The sequence below is a fragment of the Hyaena hyaena genome, unplaced genomic scaffold (assembly GCF_003009895.1).
Source record: "Hyaena hyaena isolate Hyena2069 unplaced genomic scaffold, ASM300989v1 scaffold_45, whole genome shotgun sequence".
Lineage (NCBI taxonomy): Eukaryota > Metazoa > Chordata > Mammalia > Carnivora > Hyaenidae > Hyaena > Hyaena hyaena.
In genome coordinates, this window is record NW_024080677.1 from 572,272 (window position 1) to 597,730 (window position 25,459).

Consider the following 25,459-nt stretch of genomic DNA (forward strand, 5'->3'; position numbering starts at 1 on the left):
GAGGATCCCAAGCAGGCTCTGCACTGCCAGTACAGAGCCTGGTGTGGGCCTCGAACTCACAAACTTTGAGATCATGGCCCAAGCCAAACCAAGAGTCGGATGCTTAACCAACTGAGCCACCCTGGTGCCCCAAAGGAGTCCCTATTTTAAAGCCAAGCTCCTCCCTCTCTTCCTCCCTCCACGGCAGCATTGTTTTTCTGCATTAAGTGTGGATGTTTCTGGAAGGAAGTGGGGCTTCTGAGGCTCCTGTCTACCTCAATAACATTTCCAAGACATTCCACAGGATTAAGGCCAGAGGAGTATATTTGGGGTTGGGGGTCCAAAAAATTCTGCCATGATTCATTTATCTGAGACCCAGACACCTCTAGCAGACACAGAGCAAGACACCAGCATTGCCTCATTCTGGCTGAAATATGAGTGACAGCAGCACCCAGCAGCACCCACCTTGCCTTACTTGCCATGGGCGTCTCAGTGCTGAGCCTCCTGTCAGCCAGCGGCAGCAACTAGAGTTAGCCACGCTCCTAGGACCCTGCTAACAGCTCCACCAGAGTGGTCAGGAGTTTGCCCTACTTGCCCCAGGTGTTTCCCATTCTGCTGAACCTGGCATTGAAGTCTCTCCACAATCTGGTTCCAGGCTGTCTCTACAGCCTTTATCTATCACTAAATTCTTCACCTGCCCTGACCTCCAGACGAGGCGGACCAGCCACCATGGCCATGTTCTGTACTCAACCGTCTCTAAACTTCTGCTTGGGACTCCCCAAAGACAGTCTTTCTTATCTCACGGAAAAGGTTGTCAATTCCCAATGATCTGCCATTGAAATCCTTCCTGTTTTTATTTTGCGACCCAATTCACATGTCCATCCCCACAAAACCTTCCCATGGGGGTAGATATAATTGCTCCCTCCACATCTCACCTCTATCTCAGTGTGGCACGCATTTCGTTTGTTTATACACCCCTTGCCATTCTTTGCTACCTGATCTGTCTCGGCAACCTGAGGGCAAGGCTGCCTAGTTCAGGGACAGGCTCAACGACACATGCGTGCGCCCAACAGAGGAAGTGCTCAGGCAGGGTGCCCTTAGCTGAAGTGCTCTGATGCCTGACCTGACCTTTTTTTTTCTTTGACAGGCAGCCGAGGAAAGTGTATTTCCTCTTTCAGAAATTCTGCTGCCAGAGGGTTTTTATGGAAAGCAAAGCCTGTCAGTCTGGCATGTGAATAACCATTTACTAAATACCTGAATAAGGGCATGGAACAGGGCTAATGAAAGGGGGAAGAGAACATACCGACACTACAGGAGCCCCTAATTCTGGAGATTTCACATTTAACCGGGAGGACAAGATTAGACTTGATTGCCTCATTTGTATGGAAGGCTGGGAAGAGTACCATGATGTACAAATCATGGTCCTACGGAGTCTGATAGGAACGGGTAATCATTTCTGGGTGGAGTGACCGGAGAAACTTTCTGGAACGGGGGATATCTGAGCTGATCTTTGAAGGATAACTTAGCTGGTGACTGAATGAGGACCTCCAATCTTTTTAGTGGTCCTCGTATCCGAGCCTCAGGCTTTGGATATTTTCAGAGTTGATATGACATAAGCCAACCACAAGGCACCAGATTAGGTCACGAAAATGGCCACAGGGTCAACCATCTGATATAGACCGCAGCCTATCTTGGCACTCAGATTTCTGGTTCCCCTGGCACATGGCCTTCATAGGGTTCAATGCACAATAGTCAGGATATTATATAGTTCTTAACCCAGCTCTGCTACTACCTTTGCTGTGTGGCCATGGACAAAACACTTTCTTTGTTTGGTAACCTATTTCTTCTTCTGTAAAAGAAGAGAGTAAAACTAATGGATCTCCAAGATCTCCTCTAGCTCTAACACTACATGATTCTTCTTGTCATGAGTTTCAATATAAACCAAGAAGTAGAGAAGAAGTGGTCTCTTGAGTTATCTCTGAGCTCTGCAACCTGGGATCGTGAGCTATCTTTTCCTGCTTCCTGCACAGACATTATACCTCCTCCTGAAGCATCTAAAAATAATCAAGAATGGGGAATGTGATACAAAGGGGGTATTTTCATCAGTGAGATTACACTTCCTGTTCTTCGAATCCAGGCAGTTTTTAAAGGCTGAAATATGCAAAAAGTGGGCGGAGAACCCTCAAAGAAATTATGGTTATCAGGGCATGGACGCACGCGCGCACGCGCGCGCGCACACACACGCACACCGTAGAAAGAATGCTCTGCTCTGATTAGGGATTAGCAAAGGTTAGGTAAAACAACGAAGCTATGAGTAGATATATGGCGCTTTAGCACAGGAAGGGCAAATTGACAACCTGCGATTAGATCCTATCAGATCCTATAAGGACTTTGATCTTACCAGACTTCAAAAAGTTGGAATTCCAATGCTGTTAGCACAGGCATGTACTCTCCTGAATGCCACAATCCTCACCATTCCCCTCACCTACTGATGATCTGTCTTCACTATGAGTGCTTTGTTATATGCACCATGGGTTTGAAACTTGTAGATATGCAACTATTTATTATAATCATCAGAAGTAGCAGCATGATAGCCAGCATGGGTTCTCAGGAAACAAAGTTCCTTCCCAATTCTGCCACAACCTGACCCCAAGCTTTTTTTTTTCTTTCTTGAAAACGTGAGATCCAATCTCAAAGTCCACACGTTTAGCTCTCTGACTTGAGTAACTTGAAGGGCCCGAGTCAATTAAATTACAGCAAATACCCAGAGTTGTAATAGCGAAAGTCTTAGGAGTCAATCTAAGCCGGCCTCAGGAATACAACATTCAGGCATCTTCTATGAGCCCCTTCCCCTTCTGGGCCCCACTGCATATTCACAGAGTGACAGAATTGGACCCTGTTGGTAGTTTTCGGCAGGAGTGGTGCTGCATCTAGAGGACATTTTGGAAACTTTGTAGGCAACCATGTCCTGCAATGGCCAATGCCCCATGAAGAATTCCTCTGCAAATCACATGCCTCTTGAATATTTTACAGGCTATTCATGGACATTAAAAAATCACTTATACTTCCTGTATAGGCTTATACTGTTTACAATGTACTATTATTATGCTATATGGTATACTGTATTGTTAGAGCATATTGAATACCACTAATATATACATCCCCTTGCTGTGTTTTACATATAAACACAAAGTATTTTTGCACATTTTTGACATTCTATTGAGTTTTTCAGAAGTGTAACTGCCATGTAAATTGAGAAGAGACTGAACTGTTTGATTCCATTTTACCAAGTGTCTGTAACTGTTTCAGAGTCACCTCACTGACAGCACAAATGCTGGTGGTATTTGCGACTCTAATATGTAAATACACCTGTATCAGTCTGCACTGGTCCCAGCGATTCCACACAAGGGTGAAGGCAACATATTGCTTCATTTGAATTAGTGGAGTCAGCTAAGCATTCATTGAATTATTACGTTTTGTCGTGAATTGCATGCTTGCTTCTATGTTTACTGTATAACAGGGCATTATAGTTATTTTTATAGAATATATGTGCAGATCGTATTACATATGAACTTTATGTTAAAGGAAATGGTACCAAATATGACAACAGGAGTGATGGATCTGATAGGATTGAACACAACGATATTGCGCCTCCCAAATTTAAAATCCAAAATAACAAAATAAGCCCTGATTATCTTCACAGCAGGGTCAGCCACCGAAGCCGACACCAAGTCCTGGACATGGCACTGAGGGTGAAATAAACAAGGTAGCCTATAAACAGTGGGAAATACAACAACAAATTTGAGCGCATAAATACTCTAGTCCTTTTTAGCTTCTAAGCACCCCATTTACATCTCAAAACTACCTCCTGGAGGGCTCCTCTGCTCCGTGGTAAGTCTAAGCTCTATTCATTTGTTTCGTTGAGTTGCACATTTATCAATTGTTGTTCAGACAGATGCTGTGTTTTCTAACAACTAATTAAGCTAACGCTAACAAAAAATGAGCTACTTGTATTTGTTTCAAAATGGAGTCATCACCACAGTTTCAAACTCTCTGAAACATTGGTTATGTTCCTATGTATGTTTTTACAAAGCTGTACAATTATGCCATATTTTATAGTTTATACAGCTATTTCCCAGAAATTCTCCCAGTGTTCACATCAGCTTTGTGGCTGAGGCAGGAGAGGGATGACTGTATCCCTGTTTACCAAGTTCAGGATGTTGTATGCACACCAACCCAGCAAGCTGTGTTGTTCAGTCCACTGCCCCGTCCACTGCCCAGCAAGCCATTTTGCCTTATCAAATCCTCTCTACTTACCGTGTCAAGGCAGTGGTGTGATGATCCATTTCTAGCTTCTTGTAGGCCAGTGCTATGACCCGGAAGCCCTGTGTCGTGTAAATCTGAAGCTCACTAACAAAACTAGTTGGTACTGTTCAGAAAATAATGCAAAATTAGTATGCAGCATTTACTCCACTGGTACTGGTGGGAAAATTCTTTACAAACAGATCCAACTCTCTCCCAAGAAAACACACCTTGAAAAAGATACACAAATAAGTCGGTGAGAACCTTAAATATAATTATGTTGTCAGGGTTGGGATCCAATGAAGCTGAAAGGAGAATAAAGCATGGCAAAAAAGGTGGGAAAAGTGTGTCATTCTTTTTTCTCTAGTTTAACCAACAAACATTTATTGAGAGTCTCCTTACCATGTATGTGTCAGATATTGACTCCACAGAGACTGAACCGCAGGCCCAGCTCTAAAGATCTCTGTCTGTTTAGGAACAACCAGTAGAATGAGATCATTACCACTGCAATGGGATCTAAGCAACTGCAGTGTGCTATGGAAACACTTCGAGGTGCTTATATCATACTGGTAGGAAGTGGGTAGATGAAGGAAGGGGAAAGGCATTTTGGCCAAGGGAGCATCATATGGTTAGACACAGAGATACAAGACAGCAAGACTTGAGTAGTGAGTTCAGCTCAGGCGAAGCATAAGGAGAGAGGATAGGAGTGGCAAGGTATATCTGGAGAGTGTGATAAGATTCAGACCATGATGGACTTAATATATGATCCTACTGTAGTCTGAGACTATCTTGGATACCCTGGGAAGTAACTGAAAGAATACTAGCAAGAATGTGAGGACAAGGTTATCTTATGTTGTGGAAAAACCAATCTGGTCACAGTCTGAAGGGTGAATCAGAGTAGGGGAGCCTGGGGCCAGGATTTACCAAACATTCAAGTGATCCAGGGGTAGGGTGATAAGGGCCTGAGTGGATGGAATGAGAGAGGCCATGGAGTAGCAATTGATAAAACAGAGGCTCTGAAAGAGAGAGAGGAATTAGGACTGGGTCCTCAATTGGGGATAGCAGCAGAACTTGGTAGTTCCATTCATCAAGATGGAAAATACAGGAAGTGAGAAAGAGGAGTATTGAGTTTGGGATGCCAGTTGGGTTACCGAATTAGCAATGGCCAGTAGGCAATTAAATTCATAGATCATGTGCCGATGGGACACATTTGGGCTAGATGTACAGATCTGTCTGTTGTATTGCAGTCTAATCACTTACCTGTCTCAGGTTGGCAAAAGCTGGCCACCCTTTCTGGTGCACCTTTCATAAATGCCAGCCGGTCACCCCCCATCTCTTGCACAATGACCGTCATCCTCTGCAGTGCTGATGAGAATGGGAACTGATGCAGGATTGCAATTCCTTCCACTGGCACCTGGTTGAAGGAGAGGGAATGGACAGGGACATAGCAACATAGCTCTTAGCTAGTCGGAGCTAACTACTCCTCCCTCAATCTGCAAATACAGGAAGCAAGGTCTTAGCAATTTTCACATATGGAATTCAAAGAAGACATGTCTGTGCCCTTTCAAAATTTTCCGTTTCAGTTTGGACACTTTGGGGCGGATAGCAGACAAGGCTTACCTGGCTGGCTGGCTTGCAGGGCTTAACTATCATGGCATGTGCTGGCACTCCCTTGATGTGGAAATCGTCCCCAGAAACAGCCATCTCCTATTTCACAAATGGGATATTTCACTGTAGAGATTTATTTCTTATTCATCCACTGATACCAGGCTCAAACCCACTCCCTCGACAAAAATCCTCAGACCACCTCGAAGTATTCTCAGTATTCTCAGCTAGATGGAGGTGAACCAGACTTATTTCGCCACAGGGGAAAAAAAGTGCATTGGAAATGCCGCAGAAGTTGAAGGGCAGACACCTCTGAATTATTCATGTAATTTATCCTGCTTTCTCTGTTGGAATGTGCTGCATAAAGGTTCATTCTCCACTTCTGAACGGCTTAACTTGAAAATTGTGAGCATGAAGAGCCAGGCTTGTGTGAGGCAAGCACCATGCTGTCTTTGTTTTCCTGGAGCTCGACGCTGTTCCCACCCTTCCTTCTCTGTCTAATTTGAATTGACAGTCCTCAGGGCCAGGCAGGGCAGGGACCATGATGTACATGGCTAGTGTTTAGTAAATGCTCAGTAATTGCTGTAATAATAACCCTAAATTATAGTCAAAGGAACTTTTTACCCAAAGATGTCAAAATGCTTTGTAATCATATCATCCAGCAGTTGAAAAAATCTCAGAGAAGAAATTGTAATTCCTGCTTCAAGATACAGAAACTGTAACCCAGGAGAAATGGGGGGACTGGCAGAGTTACATCAGACGCTACAGAACCAGGCCCCATGAACACTGGAAGGGACCCTAGAGATTGTCTCCTTCAGCAGGAAGTGCTGAAGGAAGTGTCCGCCTGTCACTGAGGCCTAGAACTGCACCAGGCTGCAGGGGGTTGGAGTGGGCTTGTGGCTAAATAGGTAGGGAGTGTTTCCTGTACTATACAGGGTCTATCTTCTCTCTCAACCACAGCAACTCCAACTGTTGGTTTTTTATAGAATGTTTCTGCATAGGTTTCCTTTAGAGAAAAGATTCCAGCTCTGTTGCTTTGTTTTGTTTCTTTTCTACGAACACTGCTGATCTAATTCAAGCCCTTCGTTTTAAGGGCATTGGAGCCAACGCTTTAACAAGAGGGATGCCTTCACAGGGTCAGGCAGTCAACTAGAGCAGAGCCAAAACTAGAACCGAGACACCAGAGTCCTGGCCCTGAACTATCACTTTTGCTCTTAAATCTACTTCAGAGTCTCAACAAAAGCTCTCATCGTTTCCCTTTTTGTTGCTTCCAGTCTTAGAAACAAAATCAATATTCAATTAATAGAAATAACACTTCTGGTAACAATGAGTTACCTTAAGCAGTGGAGAGAATGCGGTTTCCTAACCCCCATGTTGTAGAAAACTTTCAAACAAGACATGGCTCAAAAGTTGGAAAATAATTATACAACAGTTATGTTGTCTCAAGAGTTGGAAGACATATAATAATTATAAGAATACTGTTAACCTATAATGTCCCAGGCACACTACCAAGGACTTTTTTTTAAATGCATCATTCCATTTGATCCTCATAATAACCCCATAATGGAGACACTATTATTAGTTGCACTGTACAGATGAGGAAAACAGACTTACATTTGTTTGTCCATCACTACTGTATATTGTTAAGTATTGAATAACTATGATAAAATCTGTGTTGCTCTGGCATTGAGGAAGCTTCTTAGGTTCTCTGAAGAGCAGGGACTTACCCAGGTGGTGGCTTCAAACATCTTGAGATCCAGAGGATCTCCCTGAATGGTCCCATTGAGAAGGATCAGAGAGTGGCAGCTGGCCATGGCGGCACACAGCGGGCCCCACGGCAAAGACTTGCCTGACGCAAAACTGTGGACTTCCTGGAAGCTGAAGGAGAAAAGGGAAGGGCCTTCAGTCCTATCCATCCATGCCAAAATGGAGTTTCTGGAAGTAAATATCTATTGAAAAATTACCGTAGCATGCATGGTTACACTGGCACCCATCTTCTAATCCCCCCCAAATTAATAACACTTTATTTAGCCATCAATCTTCTATAAGTTCAACAAGTATGAGAAAGGTCTTTGAGATTTTCCCAAGCTCTTTCTTTTCCTTACTCTTTCTCTGGCACTGACTTAATCCCAGAGGTATAGAAAACTAAAAGTATCACCCTTACTTTGAAGCATATCCACTACGACCCCAACTACCAGACCACTTCATTTCCAACGCTGTGAAAAGCACGGGCTAGCTCCCTTTATGGCTGTGTGTGTCTATGTGTATCTCCTTCACTCAGCCCTTAAGGGAAGGCATGGATTTTTCCATCTTTCTCTCCAACATATCTGATGTTTGGTCCACAGTAGACATTCAACAAATGTATGAGTGAATAAATGAGTTAGTTACTGGAAATCTGAAAGACTAAAATGATAAAGAATTTAAAAAAACTTTTTTTTTTTTAAAAGGACGTTGCATCCCCTCTCTTCCATCCTGATATCTAATGTCCATTATCACTATCATTTTTTTAATGGAAAGTAGCCTCATCTAAAACCTACTGAGGTCCAACTCCAATGTCACATGCAGGGTTCTTTCACAAAGTCATCAAGAGTTTAAGTCATCAAGTGCAGTCTCAGGTTCACCAGAGGCCGTCCTTCGAAGCCTTGCTGTCATGTGTTATGTGTGGAGCAGAGTAGGAGGTCCACAAAGCAGCCCACCCTGCTTGGGCAACCTCAGAGGGGCTGAAGATGCTTCCCACATGGAGGCAAAATCTTGGAGCTTCCAAGGAGCCAGTCAGAGTCTACTTGCTCTTGTTTCAGACCTGTGGGCCAGGCCAGCTGTACCCCTATTATCGTTTCTTCCTCTGGGGTTACACAGCACCTCTAGCTGTACCTCTATCATGCAGTTTCCAGACCTCTTTACCATCCTAATTCCTCTTTACTGGAAAAGTTTTTATTTGTCACAGTTTGTCTTAAAGCGTGGTCTCCAGGATCAGATTATTATTTCCCATGGTATGGACACTGCCTTTCTTTAAAAATGGTTTTTGTTTGCTCTAGTCTTTTATTCTTGAAAGCATCCACACCGCAGCATTAACTCACAATTCAGGTGTAATTCTTCCTGGCTTCCTCGTTTAAGCTTCCCTGCAAGTTCAAAAACCTCTTGGCTGATTATAGACCCTGTTGACTATATCTATTATTATATATCAGTAGTTCAAGTTGTCTTAGTGGTTTTCAACATGTCCCCCGGTATTTCAGTACACATTAAGCAATCACCAGCACTGTGATGAACACAGAAGCTTGAGCTCACACTGAAAAGCAAACACAGATCAGGGGGAAAAAATCTTATTTTTAAGATGGCACACATATTGTCATTACTATGTCAATCTGAATATATAATTCTGAGTTCCTGGGCACTGGGCCAATCTCTGGTTTGTATAACAAATAAATAGAACTCTCTCTCATCCTTGTTCCTGTATTTTTATTTGAATGTTTATGATTGATCCTGGTCAAGTAGCCCAGGGGGCCTTCTAATGGTTCTTGAAGTATCTGGCACATTGGGCAGTTCTTTTTGGAAAAGATAAGAATTATTAAAGGTGAGCTTACCTTTTACAAGATGATGTTTAATAGCCTGTGAGTCAGATGCTGACTTCTTGCCTAGTATTGAGTAGGTTTTCTCTGATGTTACTAATTAAATTTGGCAATTTTTTCCCAAATTTTAAATTTCCCTTTTAGGAAGGAGGGTAGCAGGCTTCAGTAACCAATCAATAACCTAAACATTGTATCAATGTTTTTATTTAAATTTGACAGGTTACTTTTAGAAATAGTTTTGTGAATAAGGTGATGCCTGAATTCAATAAGTGGAAAAGCATTCAAAAGATGGAACATTAAAAAAAAAGATGGAACACAGTAAGTTCATTTTAATTAAATAAACATTTGCTGTGCACCTGTTAGGTGTGCCTGTGTGCCCGGTACAATGCTATAGCAGTAGGAACACAAATATAAATTAGTGACTGACTGCTTTCAGGAAGCTCAGGGATTTGAATAAATACATACACTTTTTGTAAAAAGTTGAAGCAGAAACATACTAATGAACAGGAAGACCAGGTCTATATCTAAATCCATGTTTGAGAGAAAATGAAAAGAACTTGAGAACGTTTAATACTTATAAGAGGTTTCTTCTGTGGATTAAAGTGGCTTGGAGCACTAAGATTTATTTGTTAACCCAGGAAATAGACTTCTTTATAAATAATATTTTAATATGAAAGTGTATTACACACGTCGTTAAAATATTTTATGGATGAGTTATACCTGCATATAAGAAGAACCACAATGTGCCCTTTATGTATTACACGCTTTTGTGGTGGAGGCTGTGAGTGTGAGGGAGTAATACTTTCATTAAAAAAAAAAAAAATGTAAACGTCAGATGTTTCCTGTTCTGATCGCAAGTGGAAGTAGTGGCCAGGAAAAGCAGAGGGGGGATGCAAAGTTCAGACATGGCCACAAGAGGGCCACACAAGAGAGACACGCAAATCATACCACCCGAGCTGAAAATTGCCAAAAATGAGTCTTTTCTGGCCAGAAAGGAGTTCCCCCGCAACTAACAGGTGGGGTTTCCAGAAGTGCAATACCAAGGAAAATGAGTACATTAGCTACGGTTCCGCAGCTGCTCCTCTTCCTGAAACTCAGTGTCAACAAGTCAGTGCGGCGTTCCCCCTCCTGGCAAACTGAAAGGCTTCAGTCTGTAGAAGGAACACTACCTCCCTGAGGGACAGTGTCCAGGTACTCTCCAAGTCAGGTACACCGGGACAACTTCAGGTGCCTGACTGTTATGCTGACAGCAAATTACATTTTTTTAAATTTTTTCTGCAGGGCGCCTGGGTGGCTCAGTTGGTTAAGCCTCTGACTTCGGCTTGGGTCAGGATCTCAGGCTCTGTGCTGACACGGCTCAGAGCCTGGAGCCTGCTTTGGATGCTGTGTCTCCCTCCCTCTCTCTCTGCCCCTCCCCCGCTCACACTCTGTCTCTCTTTCTCTCTCTCTCAAAAATAAATAAAATCTTAAAAAAATTAAAACTCCTGCAAATCACATTTTAGCACAGACTGGAAACCCCTCCGTCTCCCAGGTTTGAGAATGGCATGGTACAGGGGTAGGCAGTAGGGAGGCACGCGTGTTTTAATAAGCCTTGGAAGTGGTCCGTAAGAGAAATTACATGAAGGCACTCCGGCAACCACTGTTCGGAAGCCAAAGGTCTTCATTGTTAACCTTCAGGGGAAAATGCCAAGTATCTTCTCTGGGAAAAGAGAAACTCCAATGCATTCAGTCCCAGGTACTCACCCAGTCCTATCGCAGGGCACGACTCCCCAGAGATCCAAACCATCCCTGGTTAGGGTGCCTGTCTAAACAGAAACGAGCGCTCGGTTTACTCTGAAAATTCGGCAGCCCCATAGTGACAACCCATATGGCATGTTTTAACGGGGAAATATGTCACGAACACGTTACTGAAATCAGCACCGCAAGGAAGGACACAGTGGGGTGGGTATCTGGGGTCTTCAGCAGAAGCTTGGATGGCTCATACCAGTTGTATCGCCAAGCTGGCGATAAAGGGAAGAAAACAGTATCTGTCTTATAAACTTCAGAGGCTGGTTGGGAGGATCTAATGGTAAAGTCTGGGGTAAGCCTGTAAGAGCTATAAAATGGGTGAGTCCCAGTTTTTATAGCTGAGGATAGACGTATGTCGTCAGGAATAAGTAATGGGAGTAGACTTTTGCCCTGCTCTACATAGGTGGTTTGCTATTTGACACCTAGTAGCTAAAAGAGGGTGTTTGCTGGTATTTCTCTCAGTGCCGGATAATGGTGAGGAGCTTGGACTCATTTAAAACCCCAGCTGTATGACCTGGGTGAATTATTTAATCCCTCTGAACAGCCCTTACCTGTACAGTGTGCTTACAGTTCGATACGGTTATTGTGAACATCAAATTAGATAATACAAATAAAGTGCTTAATTGAATGTCTGACACAGACTAAGAGCAAATTATAATGATAATTACCCCTAATTATTACTTATTTTATGCAAATTCCTGTCATAATGATTCTTCCCACCCCTGCTTCTTTTGCCAAGTCCAAGGATGAGATGACCTGGCAAATAGAACATTCTTTGTTATGCTAATTGGATCTCAAACTAATGCAGAAACGTGGTAGGTCTCTCTGATACTCCAGTAACCATTTAATACAGCTCTGATTCTATTAATTTTCTGTCACCAAAAAACTTCAATGCTTAGGAAGGATCGGAAAATTCTCAAGATGGATGGCGGTGATGGTCGTGCAACAGTGTAAATGCATTTAAAGCCACTTAAAAATGGTTAACATGGTCAATTTTATGCAATGTATGTTTTACCACAACAAAGGTAAGAAAGAGGAGAACAACAATGAAACAAGCAAAACAAAAACAAAAACCACTTTCAAAGGTTCGGCGCTGCCTGAAGAGTATGTACAAATATCTTAGCCAGATAGTAAAGGCGTACCAACCTCTGCCGTTACTAATGTCTTGCTCTGGTCAAAACGACAAGCTCTATTGCTTTCCCAAATCCACTCATTTGCCCATACTCACCTGCCTATAACACCCGTGTATTGTATTAATTTTCTACATATTATGATGATTTGGCGCCGTTAAAAAACCTAAGGAAAAGACAGCATCTCCTGGGTTAGCCAATTCTCAGGGACAGCAAGGGACTCAGCGTGCCTCTGACATGCAAACTAACTAATCCTCTCCTGGTCCCTACTCCTCAGGAGGCAATGGTCCTCTGCCTTCACCATCCCAGGGCCAAGTGCAGAGACCACCCTGCAGCCCAAAGCTCATCTAAATCATTTAAACCAGCCAATCATCAGCTGCCTACCCTGCCCTGCCCTGCCTGGCCGGAGCATCTCCTCATTCCTGCTTTGTTGATTTTTCCAAGCCCGGTGTTCCTCTGGTGGCCCACGGGGTGAGCTGTGCCTCTCCTCACCAGGTGAACTGCAACGTTAAACTTCTCTCAAAGCCATCGAGCTCTGTCTACAGTCATCAATCACCTTTATAAATGAAGACCTGGACACAAAACACCTTTATCTCACCCTCTCACAGCCCTCCCCGACCCCCCACCCAGCCAGTATAGACCCAAAAGAATACATTCAGGAGAAGGTAAAATAAGAGGCTGGTTGGGAATAACTTGCGTGTAATCAAGGATAATTTTCGGCAATATACTACCGATGGGAAAATACAGTAAGGATTTGACTGGGGCTTTCCTATAACCAAGTCCAATTACGCAAGCAAAACATGGTTAAATAATTCTTCCTTTTTTAATTCATTCATTATTTACTCTTCTTCTTATTTATTCATCATTATTTATTGTTATTCATTATTAGGTATGCATTATTAGATCAACAAATATTTATTGAGCACTGAATATCCGCTAGGCAATATTCTTGACCATGGTAGTGGTCAAGTAGGGACCAGAGTGAAGGGTTTAAGTTTTGCATAAAAGGCAGTTTTGCCTGGGGAGGGACAGAATGCTATCTTAATTTATTTTATAAGATATTGGAGCTGGAAGGACTTTCAAAGATCCACCGATTCAGTACCTACTCTCCCTCCTCTCACCCCCAGAATCTGGGAGCTCGGGAGATGTGCCTTTCCTAGACCACACATCCAGCCAGAGACGAAATGAAGCCAGATAACACATCCTATGTTTGCCGCCCCAGAAAAGTGGGAAGCACCTCTGCCTGATGGCAACGATGATAAAAAACAGCAATGATAATGAGGGTGAAACACACATACCTTGTCAAAGCAGACAAGGTTTAATTGTCCACATACATTGATCCTCTGGGGGCTGATGCAAAAGATGCCTTTCTTCTTCAACCTCCTCTGGGCATAGATAATGCCTGTGCTCAGAGCAGCAGGGAGAGCAGGAGGAACGGCAATCGTGATGACATCTAGGGCTTTCTTCACCACCTCCTCCGGAGGCCCCTGGGACATAAAGTCACCTTCAGCCATTGCAGGTAAATCAGCCCCGAACAGCCTGGTGCCTGTGACTTCTTTCCTCCTTTTTGTTTACGTCCTTAGGTCACATTCCCAGAAATGATATGAGTAGGTCAAAAAGTATGAATGGTTTCTGGCTCATGGACTTTCCAAAGTGCAACGGAACAGTTTGCAACGATTCATGCTGCTACCAGCAGAGACCAAGGTACAAATCTGCCATGGCCTCACCGACATTGGGTATCTAGGTTTTATTTTCAGTTCCTTATTTCATAACTAAAAAATACTACATTATTGGGATAAGCATATTCTCAGATTGAACATGAAAAAGCAGTGTAAGACGAGAGGCACTGTTGGAAGCTCAGTAAACAGTGTTTTGCCCCTCTGGTTCTGACTGTTATAATGTGACTTGGGGATCAGCCGCTCATATTGGGGAACCACGAGTACATATGCACGTTTCAGTGTTTGGCTTTGTTTCCCAGGTTTGTAAACCACAGCTGAGACTAAGGTTAACGTGCAGAGTATAAATTATACCTAGATGAGTGTACGTGTGCATGTAGTAAAACCACAAAAGCAGTTTACCCCGCTGAGCACATAGACGCACAAAGTGTAGATCATCCCAATGGTTGCTGTCCCTACAAGACACAGGAGGAACCTGATGGCGTCCCTGTAGAGCTTAAAATTCATTGGCTTCGGGTACAGAATGGATCTCACAAGGTCCCCCTTTGCAGTGTTGAATCCTGAAGTAACAAACACACAATCCACGTTCTTAGGATGACAAATCCTCCTGCTAGTGCATCTCTCAGCCTCAACGTGGCCTTTGTTTTCCTCTAGAGATCTTGAAACAGTGCTTAAACCCAAACACAATTAATGGATAATTGGGAAAATACCTGAATGCTGGAATGGAAATATCTTACCTATGTCAGAGCCTATTACTCTCGGATCGCTCTTCCCTCAACTTTCGATTTCAATGAGTCTCAGGGATCAGAAACCACCACCCTGGGATTAGAACCCAGCCTTTCCAAATATAACTTCAGTTTAAGGAAATCACGCACACACACACACACACACACACACACACACACACACACGTTACTTGAATTTAAACCATATGACCCAGGAAATACTGATGCACTTAATTTCTAATACTTTTCAGCGTCAAGTTTTCAATTTCTAACCCTGGCTAGAAAAAACTTGGGATTTGGGATTAAAAAGATCTAGAGTACTCGACCCAGCTCTGTCGGTGACTAGCTGTGTGATTCTCTTCTTAAAGTTTGCTCAGGTTGTGCTGACCTCAGCCTATTTATGGATGAAGTGGGAACAAGCATCTTTGCCATGTTGTGGTTGATATATGGAGAGAGTTTCTAAACTACGAAACATGTAAAGAGTAATTATTATCATCAGTGTCATTTTGACTAAAAGGAATACGCGATAGGGTAGTTCACACTTAAAATATAGGACTTGACATATGCTTGGTTTGTTACCTAAAGACTGTTCCTTACCTCATAGATTTCAGGCACTAGACACACGAAGCAAAACTATTTCATTAAAGTAACAAAACAGAAGAAGAGACGTTCCCTCACCAGTCTGCAGCACCACCGCCCTCACGGTCCCGGAGCTTGCTCCCTTGGCTTGGATAACCTCTGTCCCACAGAAGAGGACATGCCTTTTATAGTCCGCTTCACTCTGCGTTTTCCAGGGCATGGAGCTCTCCGTCTTGGGCAGTGGAGTTTTAGTGATTGGAATACTTTCTCCTACAGAAAACCAAACATCTCATTTTGTGAGGTGGGTGCCTTCCCTCGTTTAAATCACGCATGTACTCATTTGGCACGCGGAAGACACTTGTTCTAAGCCTGCCGTGCGTGGCAAGGGCAACCCTATGTATTAGGGATGCAAGGAGAAAGCAATATTGTCTGTAGGAGGTTTGTAGACAAATAAGAACAATGTCGTATTATAAATACTATACTGTGATATCAAACATGGACACTAAGGAAGGCTAGAAAAATCTGTGTAGGGAATAGCAGGTTGTGTTGTCCAGAATGTGGGGTGTGGGAATGAGGGGCCATGAGTCCCGTGCAGGAAACCAAAGCAGGGGGGGCCTAAGTGTTTACATGGTTTCTGTAGGCATTCATGGCAGAAGGGAGTGGGGGGATATTTAACTGTTTTCTTCAGAAGAGTAATGTCATGTTCATGTACGAGAGAGCACTCCGTCCGCAGTACAGGGAAAGGATGGAAGTCTGGTGAGGTAGAAGGCTGGACATCCAGTTGGAGAGAACAAGGTCTGAATTATAGCAGTAGGCAGTGGGAGTAAAAGGAAGTGCTGGATCTGAGAAACGAGGAGGTAAGAAGTTACAAAACTTGGGGAGAATTTGATATTGGCAGGTCATAGGAATAGAGAAATACAAAATGGCTTCCCAGTTCCTGACTTGGGAGAACGAGCAGAGGGTGGCATTCGTCATCAACACATGAATTATAGGAGGAAAGAATTGCCTATGGTCACCACGAGTTGGAGATGCCTTGTGGAATGGCTACGTTGAGAGGTCGTGCACTTATTTATTTGAGCCTGGAGTTCAAGGGACAAGCCTTGACCAGTGACATTGAGTCAGAGTTTGCCACCTTACAGGCTATGATTAAAGCCACAGGAGAGAGGAGATTACTGAGGGACCAAGTGTAAGGACGAGGACATAGCTCTGAGCACCATCGATGATCAGGAACAGCATGAGACACATGGGGCCATGGTGCAGTCTTGCACAGTTAGGGAGAAGAGAGTTTTCCAAAGGGGAAGATGGTCAGAATCATCAGAAGCAGCAGAGAGGTCAACAAGAAGAGAAATCTAAAGAATCCATTGGATTTGGCAATTGGGGCACGGGTGATTGTTGCCAGTGACATGGAAGGAGCAGACCGCAGCGGGCTGAAGTACTAATACAGGCTGGTGAATGAAGTTGTGGAAGCAATTAGGGTCTGTTGTGAGGAATAAACCTTGTGAAGTCTTCCATTGGCCTTTGTAGAGTGGGCAGTACAAAGTCAGAGATACGTCCCAGTATATTAGGGCCACTTTTGGCCAGGAGAAAGGTATTTAGCATCGCAGAAGCCCCAGCACTAAGGGATTTTTACAAATCTACAGATCCTTATAGAAAGAAACCTGGCCTGCCACACATTAAAAAAAAATTGGGGGCAAGTGGCCCCATGTAGGGCTCTGTGCTGACAGCTCAGAGCCTGGAGCCTGTTTTGGATTCTGTGTCTCCCTCTCTCTGCTCCTCCCCTGCTCATGCTCTGTCTCTCTCTGTCTCGAAAAATAAATAAATATTAAAAAAGATTTTAATAAAAAATATTATTTTTTGGTAAATGTACATAGAAGAAAGATACATTTTATTTCCATTTCATGCCTTCCTGGTCTGTCCAGGGGAAATGGATTCAATTTGGGCTCTAGTGGGAACAACAGTATGTCAGTGCGTCTTCTCAGCCCCTTAGTCCATCTGTGAAAAAGGCTTTATGATTCTTCTTTATCTCACAGAAATGTTGGCACAACATCTCCTCAAATGCACTCGTGAGAATTCAAAGCACTGTGACCTTGAGCAAGTCACTTCTCTCTGGACCTCAGCTTCCATATCCATGAAATGCAGTGACCTCTAAGCTCCCTCCCCGCTCCAGCACGCTGTTTAAAAATGAAATGCAATTAGTCCCAAAGTCCCAGTGTGTATTTTTAAGTAGCGAATGTGCCAAATCCTTTGTCATGAACTTTTTGACATATTCAAGCTGAGCCAGGAAGAGCTTGGACTTGAACTTCCGGGTTTCAGTATGTCAGCAATAGCTTTCGTATCTTCAAAGTTCATCAGAAGACATATTTTATATGAAATACTAAACATAAAAGTCATGGATGATTCTGCAATGTCTAGTGATCTGTACAGTCTTTTAAGGTAAAATGACAGGGTTGCAATACCCTTTGTTCATGAAGAAAATGCACTCAGAAAATTACAACTGTAACAAACTTAGCTCATAGAAAAGCAGCTTTGATTTGAACCCTTAAGTTAAGTAAGACTCATGGAGGGGGAATGTCCCACATCAAGCCCCATGCTTTGCCACTGTTGTTGCGATAGAGAAGGAACCTGGGAGAGCTTGCCGAGGCTGTAAGTCATGAGACAGAACCATACCTGTCAGCATGCCTTCGTCTACCACACAGCTGCCATCAATCAGGATGGCATCACATGGCATTTGTACTTTGTTTCCCGTCAAAATTAATAGATCTCCGGGTACCAGGAAGCGCGATTCCAGCTCTTGGACTCCACCTGAAAGTGTGAGATGGTACAGTCGAGTCAGATTTTTTTTTCTTACAAAAACATAGTCCAACATTTAGCTTAATTGGAAATCAATGAAAAAGCAACGTGGATGGAATGGGAGGGTGTTATGCTCAGTGAAATAAGTCAGGCAGAGAAAGACAGATACCATGTTTTCACTCATAGGTGGAATCTGAGAAACTTAACAGAAGACCATGAGGGAAGGGAAGGGGAAAAATAGTTTCAGAGAGGGAGGCAAACCATAAGAGACTCTTACATCTGTAGAACAAACTGAAGGTTGATGGGGTGGGGGGTGGGGGGGCAGGGGAGAAGGTGGAATGGGTGGTGGGCACTGAGAAGGGCACTTGTTGGGAGGAGCACTGGGTGTTGTATGTAAGTGATGAATCACAGGAATCTACTCCCAAAGACAAGAGCACACGGTATACACTGTATGTCAGCCAACTGGAAAATAAATTATTTTTTAAAAAAAGGAAACTATTCCTCAATCCTGATTCAAAATCTGGGAACAATAAGAAAAAAAAGTAATAAATTGCATAAAATAAAAACCGAGAAAAAACCTAAAGGCAAATTTAGAAAACGTGTTTGAAATTTACATTTCATTATATTACATTACGAAAGATATATAAAGGAGTTCCTGAAAAAAGAGATGTATAGCAAATGACTACAGCAAAATTGCTGGAGATGTTCACAGATAGTTCACACGCACACACACACACACACAATGCAAGTGGCATGTTAAACATTTGAAGATCTCATTCTTACTCATAATTTGAAAAAGGAAAATTCCTTCCCTCCTACCTATCTTCCTTCCTTTCTTCCTGTCTGCTTTCTTTTACTTTTTTCCTTCCTTACTCAATCCCAAAGCTGGGGGGTTAAATAAAATAGGCATCCTTGCAGAACGTCGGGTCGGGTGAGGATGTGGGTGGCAACCTGCTGCAGGTTTTGGAGCTAAAGCAGAATGGACAGGTGTTTACATGGCCTGGCAAAGGGTGTCAGAGCTCAGGGAAGGAGAGAAGGGCCGCCTTGGTGACAGTGGCCTGGTGTGCGATATTGGAATCCAACCAAGGTGAAAAAAGATGTCTACATGGAAGTGGGGGAGAACATCGGCAATGATGGATGATGGGTTCCACTTAGCAGGAACTGATAGAATAAGTAGATACAATGAGGTGAATGAGAGCCAGGTTTCTCATGAAGAAAGCAACTTAAAAATATAGATGGAAATAAATCTAGAATGAACTCTATGGTATTGGGTTAGAATTAGAGACCACCGGGATGCCTGGGTGGCTCAGTCAGTTAAGCGTCCAACTTCGGCTCAGGTCATGTTCTCACGGTTCGTGGGTTCAAGCCCCGCATCGGGCTCTGTGCTGACAGCTCAGAGCCTAGAGCCTGTTTCGGATTCTGTGTCTCCCTCTCTCTCTGACCCTCCCCTGTTCACGCTGTCTCTCTCTCTCTCAAAAAAAAAAAAAAAAAACCAACAACAAAAAAAAGAATTAGAGACAACAATGTAAACTGGTGGTTTTCAATAGATAAATAGATAGGGAAATAATAGCGATGTGTAAATGTACATGTATGTAAGAATACATACATACATAATAAGTTTGCTTATCATTTGATATACATATATGCACTAATTCTGTTCTCTAAGAGGACCTGGATGCAGTGAAACCCCAATAATAACATGCATACCTAGTACCCAAATTTTGGTTTCTAAATTCTATTCCTCCCCCCAAGAAAGAATCAGTGTTCCTTAAGAAAATGGTTGATTATAAGTCTGGGCCAATAAAAGTATAAGCCAGAACATTTTATTGCTCAAGGCAAGATGGAGACAGAAAAAACGTCAAAGCCAATTTAACAGGCTTTCACTGCCTAAATATGTAACAATTTGAGCATCACAGTAAGTAAAGATAAATGAACAATAACCCATCAAACAAAATAGGAATTCATGAATCCATATGATATAAGCAAATGGATAAATAAATGAGGAGAGAAGATAGCTTTTTTTCTTACAGTAAAATTACAATTAATGTAGGAGAAAAGATAAAATTAGAAAATCACCGTTTGGCAACCATCAAAGTAATAATTTAGCCAAGAAATACCAATGGATACTACAACTAGTGGGTAAATTTAATGAGGATGGATTATTTATATAGTCTCAAAGTATCTCCCAACAAAATATTTATTACTTACAATAAAAGAGTAAGTAAATGAAAATAAACAAAAGAGTAAATTTACAATGGAGAAATCTGGCCAATACTATTTAATTAAGTAATCCAAATTAACATCACCAGTGATAGAACAAATTTAAATTATGTAGCACTTGAGAGGAAGCAATTGAGGACATAGCATCACTTCTGTGACATTCCAGCCAAAAATGCATAATCTGAATTTCACCATTAGGCCATCAGACAAATCCAGATTGAGAGACTTTCTACAAAATAACCAGAGTGAAAGGAGTCCAGGTCATGAAAGTCAAGGGAAGATTGAAAATTAAAGAGACGTGTCAAACAACATCGTTGTGTGATTCCCGAATCCCTTCCTATGAAGAATACTATTAAAACCACTGGGAAAACTTGAATGGGGGCTGAGCATCAGCTGCTGTTAATATATCAATATTAACTTCCTGATATTAATGGTGACACTGTTTTTTATGTAGGAGAATGTCCTTATCTATGAGAAACACACACAAAAATACGTAGGCGTTATGGAGCCTTAGTTCGGCAACTTACTCTCGAATTGCTCAGGGAGAAAGTTATTTGAACTATTCTGGCAATTTTTCTGTAAGTTTCAAGTTATTCCCTTAAACAAGAAAACAATAAATAAATACGCATAACAGTGCCCATCTACCTAATTAGAAAAATCTAAAAGATTGCCAGCATAGTCTGTTGACAAGGCCATGGGGAAACAGGCATTCTCACAATTACTGGTGCAAACGCAAGCTGGTGCTATCTCCATGGAAAGAAATTTGGCAATATCTATCTAGCAAAATACACACACACATCTGTCCTTTAGCTCAGCAATTTTACTTCTCGAAATCTACGGCAAAGATAAACTGGTGGAAATATGAAAAGACATATGCACAAACAAGCCTTTTTACTTTAGCACTATCTGTAATTGTAAAAAAACTTAAAAAACTAAAAACTAAAAAAAACTAAAAAACAACAGCAACAACAAAACAACCTTCAATAGAGAATTGATTGAATAAATGTACAAGAGTACTATAAAGCTGAGATACACAAGACCTATTTCTATATCCCTCTATGAAAGAGTCTCCATGAAACATAATTAAGTATATAAATACACCTGAAATTAATATAACATTCTATGTCAATGATACTTCAATTAAAGTAGAGCATGTAAAGCATATACACCAGGAAACATAAGCTAAATGTGTACGGTATGTCCTTGTCATCTAAACAGCAGTATAAATATATATAATATTCCATACATATACTATACAGATCTGGATATTATATATAACTTTTGTTTTAAATGTAAGAATTAATTAAAAGCAAACAAAAATGATTCTTATAGAGAGAGTACACAAGGTAGAAAAAGGAGAGATAGGAGCCAGACTCCCGAATGTCTTCTCTTAATGGATTTAACTTTGAATCATGTAGATATTTTATATAATCATACTATATACTTTATAATTTATACATTTTATAAATAATTGTATTAAGTTTATAACTTTTTATTTTATATAATATATATTTATGTATAATATCTACTAAAGTAATACAAAAATAAATTTGAAGAGCTAACACTAAAAATCTAAGGCAAAATGAATGAGATGAACCTATCAGTTTGTCGACATAACCAGACAGAGAAGAATCATTTTGAATAACTCTGAAGCATATTTTTTTTAAAAAATGTATAATTTGTACATTTCAGATGGTATATCAGAAGAAGAATTTCAACAAAATATGAAATTGGTTTTAGGAATTACATTCCTGCAGGGTATTTTGGTTTGCTATTCTGAGATTACTGTGTATAAGGGATAGAACAAATTAGTAATTTGTTGCAGTCATTGAGAATCAGGACATTTGACATAGAGAAAGGAGAGATAAAAGTACAATCAGCAAAGTTAAGTAAAAAGTCCATAGTTCTGAACTCGAATTAGAAATGCCAGTATGAACTCATAATGTATCATATCTTTAAGAAATCATTTCCTGGGCGCCTGGGTGGCTCAGTTGGTTAAGCGTCCGACTTCGGCTCAGGTCATGATCTCACAGTCCATGGGTTCGAGCCCCACATCAGGCTCTGTGCTGACAGCTCAGAGCCTGGAGCCTGCTTCAGATTCTGTGTATCCCTCTCTCTCTCTCTCTGCTCCTCCCTTGTTCGTACTGTTTCTCTCTCTCTCTCAAAAATGAATAAACATTAAAAAAAAAAAGAAATTATTTCCTTTATCTCTCTCCTGAGAAGGCCTAGCAACAGTGACTTACACCACAGAAAGGAGCACTCCTCGTGCTCTGGATGAGGTCTCTAACTACCATACCTAAGAGCTCTTTGGAAAAATGGATGTGTCCAAGTTTGGAGCAGGATTATTCCAGATGAGCTTGGAATGTCATGTCATCTCAGAAAGCAATGAAATTTTCAAAGACTACTGAGGTCATGGCAAAAGAATTCAGAAGCCAACCTGGGGAGGCACTCAATGACCAAAGATGTGACAATCTGAGCACAGTAAGAATAAAAATTGCCAGGGATGGAAATGTACCAACAATGTTTAACATTATACACCCATAATGATACTAAAAAAAAAATTCTTTGGATAATGCTAGAGGATCAATCCATTATTCTGAAAGCTGGTACATAAAAGAAAATGATCAAATATTAATTCTGTATTTCTTAAACAAACTGAACCTCAGGGTAATAAAATAGTTGAGGAGGGTGTTTTTCTTTACAGAAATATTCCACTTAGTATGTGAAGATGGTATGATAGAAGTAGAAATTTGAAACTCCGAATGAAATAGTAATCTAGATCATAAGAATTTATGTCTGCTAATATCACAAAAAGAAGATAATCAGATACTATGTACCTCCCGTTAGAAGTTCACAATATCAGATTGCCTGGGTGGCTCAGTTGGTTAAGGGTCTGACTCTACATTTCAACTCAGGTTATGATTTCACCATCCTGAGACTGATCTCCACATCGGGCTCTGCCTTGACAGTGCAGAGCCTGCTTGAGATTCTCTCTCTCTCTCCTTTTCTCTCTCTGTCCTTCCCCTGCTCACGCACTTTCTCTTTCTCTCTCTCAGTCTTTCTCTCTTTCTCAAAATAAATAAATAAATAAATAAACTTAAAAAAAAGAAGTTCACAATATCAACTATGAAGTATTCTTGCCAAAACCTCAAGCCTTGGATCTAACTACTAATTTACAAGAATTGCAAGCAATAGAAAATCATGTTAAGGGGCGCCTGGGTGGCTTAGTCGGTTAGGCGTCCGACTTTCGCTTAGGTCATGATCTCACGGTTCGTGGGTTCGAGCCCTGCGTTGGGCTCTGTGCTGACTGCCAGCTCAGAGCCTGGAGCCTGTTTCAGTCTGTGACTCCCTCTCTCTCTGACCCTCCCCTGTTCATGCTCTCTCTCTCTCTCTCTCCTAGAAATAAATAAAATATTTAAAAAAAGAAAAAAGAAAAAAAAGAAAATCATGTTAAATAACTTTATGAATATGCAATCAACATAACCCAAACTGTAAAACCCACAGGATGAACCACTTGCTATCTTTAAGAAGAAACATTTTGCAAGGAAAATGTAACATATGGAGGAGGGAGTGTGTAGAGTTAAAATAAACTTGAGACTAGGGGTCCCTGGGTGGCATAGTCAGTTAAGCATCCAACTCTGGATTTTGGTTTAGGTCATGATCTCACAGTTTGTGAGATCAAGCCCCCCATCGGGCTCCATGCTGACAGTGTGGAGCCTGCTGGGAATTCTCTCTCTGTCCCTCCATTCTTCTCTCTTTCTCAAAAACAAATAAGTATTTAAAAAATTATTATAAAAAATAAACTAGAGACTTATTAATGAATTGCAGTATGTGGATTTTATTTAGATCCTGATTTGAAAATGTATATTCATGTATAAACATACATTTGTGATTCATGTAAGAAAATTTGAACACTTCTATAAAATTGATTTTTTTAATTATGGAGATATTTTACTTTTTTTAGATAAAGAAATGTATAATTCTTCAAAAAAAATTTTAAATGTTTTTTATTTTTAAGAGAGAGAGAAACAGAGCATGAATGGAGGAAGAGAAGAGAGAGGGAGACACAGAATCTGAAGCAGGCTTCAGGCTCTGAGCTATCAGTAAGAGCCTGATGTAGGGCTCAGACCCACGGACTGTGAGATCATGACCTGAGCCAAGTTGGATGCTTAACTGACTGGGCCACCCAGGTGTCCGTAGATAAATAACTGTAAAAGCAATTTTTATATTTTGCATATGTACTGAATTTTTTCAAATGAAATCATATGATATTTGGAATTGTTACAAAATAATCTAGAATCAAGGAGGCAGTAAGACAGTTGAAAAAAAGGATGCAATGAGTTGATAACCATTGAATCTGAGTGATAGCTATATGGGTGTTATTATTGTATTTTCTCCATTATTGTATGTATGCAAAATGTTTCATCATAAAAAGCTAAGCAAGAAAATGACCAGGATATTTTTAAAAGGTGAAGATTCACTTTCAGCAAAGATGTAGTAAAAAAGAACAGATTTATCTTCCCACCTGAAACAACCAAACCCATACAAAATATGTGAAACAATGGTTTGGGGCACTGAAAATAAGCAACAAAAGACAGGAAACAAGTGAAGGTGCCTTATAATTGCTTAGCTTATTGCCTTTAGAGAGTTCCCAGGCCACTGTGCAGGGAGGAGGAAACCAGACAAAATCCAGAGGTCTCTCTGAGTTCAGAATACAGACATGAGAGTGTATAGAGATGAATCATCACATACATTTGAGGAAACTACTGGCAAATGAACAATTGTATAGTTACCTTTAAAAATATCATTCACAAGAGCATCAAAATCATGGAATATTTAGGAATACATCTCAGAGAGAATGTGTAAGACCCATACACCAAAAACTGTGAAATACTGCTGAGAGAAATCAAAGACCAAATTAACCAAAATTTAAAAAATGGAGAGACATACTATGTTCATAGATCAGAAGACCCAAATTTATTAATATGTCAATTTTTCAGAAATTGATCTACAGATTTAACACAATCTCAATAAAAATTTCATCATGTTGTTCTTGTTAGAAATTGACAGGTTGATTATAACAGTCATATGAAAATGCA

At 41.2% G+C, this 25,459-nt stretch overlaps 1 protein-coding gene across 1 annotated transcript in view; it reads right to left on the minus strand.

The window, feature by feature from the left end:
- The window catches only part of ATP13A4 (ATPase 13A4), a 120,158-nt gene that overhangs the window by 33,578 nt on the left and 61,121 nt on the right, over nt 1-25,459 (minus strand). Inside the window, exons 9-17 of the mRNA XM_039230349.1 lie at nt 18,018-18,152; nt 15,450-15,620; nt 14,449-14,606; nt 13,669-13,857; nt 11,196-11,257; nt 7,614-7,764; nt 5,902-5,988; nt 5,542-5,695; nt 4,297-4,408 (exon numbers count right to left, since the gene is read on the minus strand). Of these exons, the coding sequence (XP_039086280.1) occupies nt 4,297-4,408; nt 5,542-5,695; nt 5,902-5,988; nt 7,614-7,764; nt 11,196-11,257; nt 13,669-13,857; nt 14,449-14,606; nt 15,450-15,620; nt 18,018-18,152 (1,219 nt within the window). The remainder of the gene's footprint in view (nt 1-4,296; nt 4,409-5,541; nt 5,696-5,901; nt 5,989-7,613; nt 7,765-11,195; nt 11,258-13,668; nt 13,858-14,448; nt 14,607-15,449; nt 15,621-18,017; nt 18,153-25,459) is intronic.